Consider the following 13,268-nt stretch of genomic DNA (forward strand, 5'->3'; position numbering starts at 1 on the left):
GTCTGGTTATGTTTACGAATAATTTGTACACGGCGTTTACCTCATTAGAGGTCAGGGTTCATTGTCTTGCCATATGTTGTTTCAGGGATGATTGTGGAATGTTTCTTTCTCACGAAATATTTTCGCATTTTTTCATTAAATAACAAGTTACAGATAAATCACAGATACATAGAAACTGTTACAGAGTTGCACTATACATTTGATAAATATTTGTCCTAAATGCCAACACAAATTAATTGCTATGACATGTCATATGGTTTTACGGAATGGCTATGATGTTGGCAGGGTCACGAAGTTTGTCATAGCCGCGAGCACAGCACAGAACATGCCTATCGCAAGACACAAAGCGTAGCATAGTCACGTGATAGACACCATTAATAACATAAGTTCTCCATTGTCTCGAGCTCATTTGCATATTGGAGTGCCTGTGCCTATATATGCCGAGTCGACGTGCAGAAAGGACAGACTGCCCAGCAACTTCCAGCTCTACACTAGACTTCCGAATCGCACCGGTGTTTTACCTCTTGGATTAGGCTGCTAGTACCGTTTACCAAGTAAGTACACTTTCTATAATGTAGAGAAATTAACATACTATTTGATATTGCTGGAACATTCTGTTGTGTTTTTATCGCAAGGATTTCCTTTTCTGTGGAAACATCATAAGTTTGTATATCTTCGCTTGCTATTGTGGTTTTAGTGACTAGTTTTAGATTTCGTGCATTATTTGTATTTATATACAGCATTGCAGAAGATTTGTTTTTCTAGTAAGCATACGTAAATACATTTTTTTTGCTGGATCTTTACTTCAAAAAATATATATTTATGTATCTTCATTATTCCCATTGGATTTATTTGTTATTTACTTAAACAATGTGCCTTGCTACATTTATATTTATATCGAAATACATTATATTTTATTACCGACATACATTTTTATCATTCCATTTGTGTTATAGCAGATAGTTAAACAATTTAATACACACCGTTGTCTATTAACTATATCAAGTAATGTTTATATGAAAGTTATAGGCTAAAAAGATATTAAATACTTCGAGAATGTATTCTGTTGTAAATGCATATCAAAAGCACTTTTAACTATATGTTCCTAACAATTGTAAGTAGGTAATCGAACCCATAGAGGTTATCAACCTGTAGTTAAATTTTATTCATAACATCCAGATAAACGTCTTTTGGATGATCTCATACCATAAAAATATATTTATAAAACAAACGATTGTTGAATATTGCACTATTTTACGGCCCATCGAACCCTTAAAACAGACGTTCTAAAAAGGAAAACATTAAACTAAACCATAGAACAAAATGCGTAAAAGATGCAAAAAATTAACAATAGCAAACAAATTGGTTGTAAAATACATATCTTATTGTAACGATTGGACAAGTGTAAATAATCTTATATACAGGCTCAGAATCTGTATCAGTCAAGCTGTTGATAGTTGGTATACTACAAAAATTATTACGCATTTGTTTGAACTTTGACCGAGGAAAGAACATGTACCAACGCTGCGTTTTTCCTTTTTAGTGTATAAATAATTTTACTGATATGCTTTATAAATTGTTTTGCAAATTTGTTTCTTATGAAACTATTAATAAGTTTATAAAACGCAATTAATCAACATTATACTTTAACATTTCAAACTATAAATATATAAGTATAATTCTAAGGATAAAAACAAAAATAAAAAACACATGCAAAATTCAATCGTATATATCATATATTAAAATGTATAATAATAACATAGCGATAAATAGTTTTAAATATAAAACTGTGTATAAAACAAAACACGAAGACTATAATTCACCCTTTTTGCCCATCTTGAAATCGCCGGAACAGCCCCAATATGGGCGAAAGTGCTAGCAAATTAGTCTTGGTGTTTTGTATAATATATTATATCATAAATTTATATTGACATGTAACAAGATAATAATTCAGTTCAAATCTCAGAAATTTTATTTACGAAAAGACCTTTTCTTCTCTCGATGTTTTGTGAATTACTTAATAATTCACCTCAGTTGTCGGAATGTTAGTAATAACAATTAACAATGTGACAAATAAAGACATATCATGTTGTTTAATATTATCTTTTCATGTGTATTCGTCTTCTCTTTCAGACCAAATAAAGACAATGAATTCATACATTGCCATCGCCCTCGTGCTGTGTGTAGCCGTTGCTCAAGTACATTCACAAGGTAGGTGTCGCCGAGCATGCGCAATGCTCAACTTATACAATGGGCGTGGTTTAACATCTTTATAGCATGCTTCTTTCTAGTTCGTAAAAAATATCTAGCATAGTTTATTCATATGTGCGCTAATAGTATATTAGAAATATATAAATTTCGTTCGAAAACCATGGAAATGTCGTTAATGAATGCATGCATTACATATATTCCATGTAGTTTTTCTGTTAAAGAATAATTTCAATTACGAGGTAGGATTCAATAATAAAAACACGCATATGTATGCCTGTTTTTATTAAATATGACTGTAGACGACAATATTCATCTGATATGCCACACTATTGATAGGATAAACTGCATATATATGGCATGTGTAATCTGTTGTCATCCCGCATGAGTGATTGAGACAGACGGAATGAGGCCAATTTCCGTGAAAACAAGAGCGCTGCAATTACCTGGATATTTTCTACCTGTTAAAAAGTGATGCATTCTGGGACGGCGGCCGAACTGACAGTGGTAGTTGACAGGCGATAAAGTTACACGGTCAGCGCTGACAAAGATTATGATTCTTCCACTCATAAATGAACACGGTACCTCTTAATCTGTCATCTTGAGTGACGTGCAGCAGTATCCCTGGGTCTATTTGGGTCATCTATTCTTTTAGGTATAGCCTGCAGGTCTACTGGATCCGTTAGAAGTTCACCTTTTTATCTATGATAAGTCAACTCGTCAAAGTCCGCAAAGCAAAGATTTTCTTTATACTCCTGCAGCTAGGCAAACGAATGTATTGTTCATGAAATGTAGAAATATCTGTACCATAGTAATTTAGACTTAGTAAGGAATGATGAGATATATAATGCTTATGCAAATAATGTTTTTTTCTCATTTTCCTTTTTTAAATATAAACATTATTAGATTATACTATATATAGTAACTATACTCATTTAAAGTAGTATAGATTATTAGTTAGACAAAATCATATAACCGATAACGTTAATATTGATAATTTCAAGCACATTTTTAACAGAAATGTAATGATTTATGAAGGAAAATTGTTTCATTTGTTCATGTTTTTAACTTAAAAAGTATGAAAATTAATTTAAATTCAAATAACCAACTATTATATTTCAAATTTTGTTTGTTTCATTTAAACATAGATTAACTACAAAATGCGGCAACAGTTATACAAAATTTAAGTTTTGTTTATTTTATTTAAAAATAATTAGATACCAAAAATAAGGCATCAAAAGACGAAACAAATCAAATTAAGAGTTCATATGCGTAGAAAGTCAGATAACTCGTTGGTACAGAGTAATACATAGTTTGTCCTGGATGAATTTCAGGGAGCGTGGCTGTGCCTCGAAGATATGCAACAGCAACTTTGTCGGCCGCGCGTGGTCGAGTTCAAGGGTCATCCGCCAGATTTCCTATTCTGATAATGGGCAATGATAATTGGTTGGAGATGCTGATGTACCTTCAAATGCTTAGAGGGTCACAACAAAGTGCTTACGGTGGCATCAACCTTGTTGACCTGATGCTCCTTGACACTATAGGGGATCTTTGAAGTCGTGCGCAATTCTTATCGCCTGCTTACCTGTCATGTTCGCTGCCTATAATATTCCAAGAATCGCCAGTATCATTATTTAATGTTGCAATAAAAAGTTGCAAATGTCAATTCAACGTGGTATCACTTCAGATGTATATTTCTCTAAGCAGTTAACTTTTTTTTAACACCATACCAATTTCTTCTAACTAATCTTTTTATTTTTGGTTTTAAGGCAATTAATATTGATTAAAGCTTGTATCCTTCTGTATATATATATTACATATATGTTATGATATATTTCGATAACGCTTAATGTTCTTACGTATTAAACGCAGACAGTATAGCTTTGCGTAAATTGAACAATATATTTGCTATGCACGAGTATAACCATTTATATTATTAACATGAAATGTGTATTGCACGGTACACCCCCCATTAGTACTTCCTTTGCTTTTAATCTTTTGCCTTTTCCCCCCAACAAACTAATCATGCAAAAAGGGCAGAATACTTGTTAGGCGACAAACCTCAGTTAGGACAGTATTGTTTTCCGTATTCGGAAAATTATGTTTGCAATAAATGAATTATTCCAGGTGCACAGCCAACAACAGGCGGCGCGTCAGCAGGCAGGGGTGCAGCAGGCTCAGGAGGCCTTTTTGGAAATGGTGGAATGCTGCCATTAATGGCAGCCAACTCCGGAAATGACATGATGCAAAATTTATTCCTTTTCCGTATGCTGTCCCAAAACAACCGTCGTGCCGGCGGTGCCATGGGTGGTTTGGAGCCACTTCTCATGAGCAACCTCCTCGGAATGGAACTCTTTGGAATGTAGACTATGATATGAACTTTGTCCGATCTTAAGACAACCCTGTGACTGGTGATAGTTCCTTTGTACATCGTGTCGCGTAATAGACAATCAAATTAACCTGCAAAAAGGCCACAAGAAAGTGTGCGATCCGTTAGTGTTCCTCGTCCATTTGTCTGTCCATATCATTCTTGTTCGCATAGTATTTATTTTCATGTGAAGTGTGTCCAGTTGTTCAGAATCATTGTTTATGTTAAATAAATGCCTTTTTGTATCTAAATATTGCCTGACGTTTGCCTGCTTTATTAGTGCTTGCTTTTACTCATGAACATATTGATATCAATTTATCCATTTAAACCAAATACTAACATCAATCTGCATCAGTTGAAGTTGTTATAGGTGTTTTTAGCTTATGCTTAAATTACAAACTTGTTAGATGTGGTAGTTTGATATAATCGATTTCTTCGTTAACTCTTTTATTAATTTAATGTTTGTATATATGTAGCATGACTAAAACACCAATGGCAACACATCAACATTCATGGTAAACATAATTACGCATTATTACTTCCAATGATGCCATTTTAATGAATCAACATTATGTGAATTCTGCCAAGGTACCGATGATTATTTACACACAAGCTAGTCTTAATGTAGTGAAGTGTAAAGCATGTAATGCAAATTGTTAAACGGTAGCTGACTTACAAATATATACTAATAACTAATTTTAAAGATCTTAAAGATTATTGATTTCATTGTTAGTAAACATGCAGTCAAGAAACCAAAATAGCATATATTTCGTGGAGCAATTAATTCGTTTTGTAATTATATTTAATATTATTGTGCACACAATGTTTACAATATTTGATATTGAAAACAAAATGACAAGTCATTACATAATGCGGAAAGATATAAATCATAGGTACATTTTCATGTAGGAAACAGTTTAACGAGTTGTGTGCTGACGGAACTAAGAACATAAATGGTTGAGATTTTGTTTTGATAAAAAATAGGGATTATCTTTGCCATATAACATAAAACTTGCTACAACATTTGATGTTGCATTGGAACATATCGAAACGACTGATAGCATAAACATGAAATGCATTACAGCATGAGTCTCATCACGCAATCAACATCTGCTTTGCAAATGCCAACGTCACTGATGTATGTGTACACGTCAATGCTTTTGCTATGCTTATATGTATATGTGTGTATGCCTCTGTATCCTGCAGCTACACGTTCTGGCACTGCATCCCCTGGCAGATCAGGCCAAAACGCCGCTCTGATGGCCGCTCTGTCCAGCATGGGAAATAGAGGCGGAGGCGGCATGGGCAGCACTCTCCCGTTGATGGCTATGATGAACGGCAATGACAACCTCAGGGGCATGGTTTTATACAATCTTTTAATGAGGCAAGGAGGTGGTCGTGGAGGTCAAATGGGTTCTCTCGGAAACTTGATGATGTTAAGCGCCATGGGTGAAGGATTTATGTAAATACTTTCTTTCCTGTTAATAGAAATAATGTGTTGACACCATGCGCTTTACTCATCGATTACTTTTTTCAGTTTGTATGTATATATTGTTTGTACATGTATGTGTTTGTGCTGTCGTAAAAAAAATGATTAAAATGTAAACGGATGTTGTAAATTTTGCTTCTTGCTTGTTTTATTTTATGTGTTTGCTGCAACCATGACACCTCTATGCATGTATATTTGCTTTGCTTTCTTAATGTAATTTGTCTCGTTCCAACGGCAGCTGAAATTGGCCATCATCCTGCATAACGCATAACATGAAACGTTTGCTGTATGTATAAATTCAAGGTTTTCGCAGACACATTGGTATATCGAATAATTATTCTTTAACTGATTTTTTTCCACGCGCAAATATTACGAAAGCTTGTATCCATGAAATACCATGTAATCGTAAAACCTCGACAAAAAGTGCTCACAAACGTTTCATGTTGTACAATATATGACGTTTAAAAAAATAAGTGTTGAATCATATTCCAGTCCATTCTATGAGCGGATCCAATTTTATTATTTTGCTTTGTTTTCATAAAATGTGCTAGCATCATTAGCCGCCTTGTAAGTTTGCAAAGTACTAAGTTTTACAATTATTGTAAAAAGTTTGCCATGTATTTCATATCATCAAAATAGTCTAAGCGACTTCAATACTAAGCGACTATTCTAAAGCATACGTTAAACGTATGACGCGATGGACGTTCTGTTCAGTATCAACTTGAATCGTGAAGATTTTAAAAAGTATAACGGAACTGGTTTAAAAAAAAAGATGAAAGGAATCACACTTTAACTCACTATTTAGCACTATCTGGTTTCTTCATAAAACACAAATCGGCGCTTTAGAAGTATAGGCTACCGGAATAAAAACAACATCACCAGGAATCAATGAACCGCAATGAAGTTGACAGCTGGTTAAGGAATACCCGTTCCACCAACGGCAGCAAGGACAACCTGGTCTATTATTGTTATGTAAGGTAACTTACAGCAACAAAATCGTTCATGTGTTTTCAGACTAGCAATCACAGCATAGCATATGATCATGAGAGGCATGTACGATCAAAGATATATTGTGTATAAATTAATCCAGCTTAATACATTAATTTTGCTTCAAACAGAATGTCATATATTCGTAAATATGTTGTTGAATTAATCCATATATATTTTGTTTACAGATTGTATAATATGTCTTTTAAAAATATAATTCGAAGATTGAAATAATATATAGAAAATATATTTAAAAATATCGGCTCACATAAAAGAGATTATGTTTACATGCTGTATAACGTAACATAGACTGACATCAAACACATATTTCAGTGATAACCGTAACGCATTGTTTTTATTTATTATAATTAATTTATCTATTTTCTGTTTTTGCATTACATGACATCATAATAAAACACACATATCATTTTTTGGCCTATCAATAAACACTTTACAAAAAGAACGATTGACATATACTAAACGAGCTTTAGATTAGATAAGAAATAGTTTCTTTAAAACAATTGAGCTTTAGATATGAAATAATTATTTTCAATAAAATACAGGTTCGGTAAGAACATATGCCATAAGAAAATGTCAAGATACGTATAAATTGTAGATAATTTAATCTTGCATGTAACACGCATTTTCATTGGCTTAAACATACATTTTTTCAGCCCATACCATTAAAAAAATGGCGTCGCCGTTTGTAACGTCGCTTTTGATTGTCTGATACAGCGGCGTAATAATTTCTAAGAGAAAAAAGTCCATCAATACAAGTGGATTTCCACAGAGATTGTGTATAGTATATTAAGTTAGAAGGATTGACTTGAATATATTTCTTATGTTATGGAGCTATAACACAAAAAAACCGGAATGTACTCTTATCACAAACCGCTCCGCGGTTAATTTAGAGTACACTCCGTTTTTTTTGTGTTATGACTCCATAACATGAAAAATATATTAAAATTAATCCTTAAATAATCGTTAATCGATTAATTTGGCTAAAGGATAACTGTTTAATATTTTACTTAAGTTGATGTTAAAAAACAAAACTATAAATGGCAACGTAATATATTTATAATTAAAATTCAAACAGAACAGAAGCAGATATTCGAGAGGTTAGACAATTATTTGTAGTAGCGGGCTCGGAAAATAGAAAAAAACACGTAGACTACGTAACAACCATAGGAATAGCATTATCTGCTTTTGAAACGTAAGGAGTCTTTTAATTGGTATTTGTAAAAGGATTGCATTCCATTGAACTTGAATGAAACTTTGATGTTGGCCTTTCTAATTCCGATATTTAACTACCAACATGATGGTTTTCAGCGAACAGGCCATCACATTGAAGGAATTAAATCAATGTATGGATGAAACTCACTCAGATTATTCTAAACATAGCAATGATAAAGAGGAATGAATAAGATCCATATAATAAATAAATATCAATTACTTTGAAATTAAAAAGTACATATGATTACCTTTTAACATGAAATTCCAAATGGATTCATTAGGTATATCATGACAATTATACATGATGAGTTAAAAATGCTAAAAGAAATATTTCAAGATATCAGAACTATTTATACACTTGTTATTATTTTCAAAACAAAAGCAGATCTTTAACATTTTTTCAACAATAAAGAGATAACACACCAACAAGAATTATATATCTGGAGGAAAACAAATCCCCGAATCGTGTTTTAAACTGTTGCTTTAGAAGAATACATAGTATAAATTCGAATTGAATACATAGTATAAATTCGAATTTTAATTGGATTTTTCTGATAGATATTCATTTTTTTTATGTTTTCGTTACTTTTAATTTTAGTTTAAAAAAGTTTGTTTCTCTACAGATACCTTTAACATCAATTTTCTAGATTGCTTTTTATAAATAAGACAAAAAATAAAAATGCTTACTTGAAGTAAAGCTTTACAAAATGCATTTACCTATACTGAAATACAATAAAAGTATACTAACATGTAAACAAAACTATAATGCAATCCAAAATCAATTAAACTTAACATGAACAAAGGAAACATTACATAGAGACCATTCACAGGTTCAATAAATGTAATTCTATATTTAAAAAATAAATTCTGTTAAAATCACAATTTAACGTTTATAGAACTGCATAACAGCCTATTAGGTTCCGTTTGAGTCATAAAAACGCACGTTAACCACAATATATTATCTGTGGCAGCACACAGAATGAAACGTTATGCAAATAAAAAAAGGGATCAACTTTCAAAATCAATGTATAAATATACATCAAACATTTCTAATTTTGACACGAACCTTCAATTAAAATTTCCTATACTAAACGCATTTCTGTTCAACTTAGCATATAAAAAGAACGATTTCAGTAATGTCTTGATAAACATGTGCATTTTAAATGAATCTTTCCTGGTGTAAGTATCCTTTAAAAGGATAAACGTCATATAATACTATCGGTTCTTAGTTTTTTGTTAACCAAATATTGTGTCAACATTACTGACACGGAGAAGAACAATATGATATGATACGTAAACTGTTGATTGTATATCGACTAAAATCATCTGATAAAAACACATTTAATTGTCTCTACGTAGTCCTATCCCAACAAGTTATCGATTTTATATATATTACAAACTCTATTTACGTGACAGACATCATGTGCTGTTGAAAGTTGGACTTATAATGCAATATATAACTTTTTCGAGCGAGGGCGATTCAAAATCCCGCGAGATGTCCACGTGACTTGACGTTATGCGTTGAAGTTTAGAAGCGCGCTGGTTTACAATTTGTGGTAAGTAGCAATGTTTCCTGATTATATACATTACACACATTAGTATATAAATCATGTCTTACACATTTGTTTTATCTCTACGAGCCACAATGGACGGTTTACAGATAAAAATGTATTAAGACTTAAGAAAATAGCTTAAAATAAAATATATTTTTTTTTTTTATTATTTTTGTATATTTAATTTGTAAGCATGATCTGAAAAATGAGAATAAATAGAATTAAGACAAATAAATGCGAAAAGTGGTGTGTATGCCGGGATATATTGCTACCTTATTTCTTTTTTAATTTACACTGAAAATTTCGAAACTTCGCGACCAATCCAAGCGTGTTTCCCGGTATACATGCTACTTCATAAAAATAGTAAATTAAACAAAAATAAAATCCTAATGTTCATATGATATATTATTAAAATAATAAATATACTGAAAGATATACATGTACTTTGCTTATCGTTATGATTTTTTTGTTAAATTACCTCCCCTTTGTACCTAAGATTTTTAAATACATCAATTCTATTATATGTTTGAAAGGCGTTGTCAATCGTTAAAATCAGCCATTAAATCAAATATAGCAAACAACACATGTACTGTAATAATGACGTGCGTGTATATATATAAAGACATTCATTAGTTTCAATAGGGCCACCAGTTATATTTTCACACAAAAGAATCGTATACTTTTGATGACGTGAATACGATCGATTTAAGAGGTTCAATTTTTGTCTGTTAAATGATATTAGAATTGCTACCAGCAATAAGTTCCACTAAATGTATTCAATTAAGTCTTAACTGAACAAACTCTTCAAATTGTTTTGTGATATCAAATAGTAACATGCTGAAGATAGATACAATTCTAGAATAGAATCAGAATATTAATATTGCACAACAAATAAATAATCCATTTACGTATTCTGTAAAAAGCATATTTTGATTTGTTAATTTTTTGCATTACATTGAAATATACCTTCCAAAAGACAAAAGATTTACAGTATTTATATGTATGTTACACATTGAAACATAAATGCGCGACGTCCTAGACAACACAAATATGGGTGTAAATGACGAATACATTAGATATACTGAAACTTCAAATGATGAATACATTAGATATACTGAAACTTCAAATTAACATTATAGTAAATATGTTGGCATTCGATTTTTGTTTACAAAATGCCATAGCAATAAAAACAAATCTGATAAAATGAACTGAACAGTCCAACCAAAATAAGTAAAATAAAATAAAATGTAATTTAATATTAATCAATCTCAAATAAATCATATGTCAACCATGCAACGAGATAGTTTCATTCACAGTCTTCTCGGAAAGAAAATTTGTCAGAATTCTTAAACAAAACCTTTACCCTTTTTATCCATCTAACCTATCTTTTTTCGTTATCAAACAAAGAAACTGTCATTTGTTAATATTTGATTTTAATTCATAGTAAATAAGAACAGAAACCTGAGAAGAAACCATTACCTTCTGTAACTTTAATGAAATATTATAAAGATGAAAAACAAATAAAAATAATGAAAAACTTTTTCAGATCAGTTTGTAATCAGTCTTCCATAGTTTCTCACAGTTTTTGTACGTTTGTTCGTTACAGCAGCCGTTGGTAACACCCCGCCATCTGGTGCCGGCATGATTGATCTGATGAATATGATGAAGAATCGAGGCGGTAAGGGGATGCCGATGGGTATGCCGATGGGCATGCCGCCAATGGGAATGAGTATGGGAATGCCCGGCCAAAACTCGCTGTTTTCAGCTCGACCTAAAATGGGTGGTGCCCTCCCGTTTATCATGAAGATGAGAATGCTGGACGCTATGGGAATCGAAAATCCTCTTTTAATGATGAATATGTTAGGTGGTGGTATGGGAGGACTTGGGGCAATGAGTGGTATGGGACCCACACCAAGAGGAATAGGAGGAATGATGAGCGGTATGCCGAGCGGTATGCCGAGCAGTATGCCGGCCGGTATGCAAGGAAGTGGACCAATGCCATTGATGGGCGGCGCCAAAAATGGGGGCGGTAATAACTTCATGAACAAAATGCTTCAGATGAGGATGCTTGCAAGCATGGACCTATTGTGATCTATTTGTATTTGAAATTTCTTATTGAAAATGTTTATAACAATTCTTCGTCGACATGACTTTCCACTTAAAACACACAATGAGACTAAAAAAGGAAAGTATTTATAGGTATGCTAGAAAGTGACGTAGAGGCTCCAACATTACCCATCTCACAATTTTGTTAATTGCCTGTACAGAAAACATATAATCTGCATAGGATTAATAGCAAAATGAAAGTTTGTATAGTGTATCAATACTGAAACAATGTCTGCCGCATAACTTTTTGTGATTTCGTCTTTCGCTATGAAAAAGCAAAAGTCCACAAATCAACCCAACTGTGTATAAAGAGTTACAACCAAATAATGAAACTTATATAGAGGCAGTATATATTTACATAAATGAGACTATTAACACAAATTATGAGATGGGCATATTTGCTTAGTCGTATTGCCTTGTGAGTGCTTTTAAATAAAACTAAAACAAATAATTGATTTTCTGTTTTGCTTTACCGACTTTTCATCTGCGATGAATATTTGATTATGTGATATACGATGTCATATTATAAACATTCCCGCCTTCTCTGTTCTTTTGGGCTAACTTGTAAGGGTTATTTGCTATCCCTAATGAAACATTTACATGGCCAGGCTTTTCTATCGCAGTTGCTATAAATCGTATATCGTCCTCGCCAATACCTCCTAACAATGTGATAACAGCCTGCTGTAAATAACGGAATATTTAACGTTCTTCTTTCCTATGTAAAATGAAAATCATGACGACTGCCGTCTATTTTGATATGGTATATTATGTTTCTTTTTTACGTTTACACGAGAACGTACATCGAAATCTACTTATATGAATTAATCAACATTTACACGGATTTTGTTTTCTTTCTTTGATTTGGTTAAATCATATGATATGACCTATATATTTGCTCGCAATCTTCTTTCATTTTGATTGAGCAAGTTCTTTTTTATCAATATATACCATGTTTCTGTCTTTATACAAAAAAGGCAAGAGCCCACCAGAATGATTTCAAAGATTAATGTCTGCGTGATGTGCAAGGCTTTCAATGAAAGCAATTGTAGTCAGTAGCTTTGCTATTAGACTTAGTCTTTATTTTGCTTTTTGTCAGTAGAACAGCAGAATGCCGCATATCCGACAGTCGAATCTTCTAAATACATATCAACACTATTTCAGGCGTAAATACATTTGGAATAAAAGCAAAAAATAGACTTGTGTATTATAAAAAATGTTTCATTTTATGATGATAACATCCATACGATGACTGCTAGCATGTCATTATATAACTACGAGATCATATAACAGGTTATTTTATGGTTTTGTTTGAAAAGAAAACAGA

At 32.3% G+C, this 13,268-nt stretch overlaps 1 protein-coding gene across 1 annotated transcript; it reads left to right on the forward strand.

Annotated features, from left to right (window-relative positions):
- Positions 1 to 447: 447 nt before the first annotated feature.
- LOC110463728 lies at positions 448 to 12,395 on the forward strand. Its single transcript, XM_021518547.1, has 3 exons — positions 448 to 554; positions 2,134 to 2,211; positions 11,445 to 12,395. Exons 2-3 carry the CDS (start codon positions 2,148 to 2,150, stop codon positions 11,927 to 11,929), a joined length of 549 nt encoding a protein of 182 aa, XP_021374222.1. The 5' UTR covers positions 448 to 554; positions 2,134 to 2,147; the 3' UTR covers positions 11,930 to 12,395.
- The last annotated feature ends 873 nt before the right edge of the window (positions 12,396 to 13,268 follow it).

The sequence above is a fragment of the Mizuhopecten yessoensis genome, unplaced genomic scaffold (assembly GCF_002113885.1).
Source record: "Mizuhopecten yessoensis strain PY_sf001 unplaced genomic scaffold, ASM211388v2 scaffold10921, whole genome shotgun sequence".
Lineage (NCBI taxonomy): Eukaryota > Metazoa > Mollusca > Bivalvia > Pectinida > Pectinidae > Mizuhopecten > Mizuhopecten yessoensis.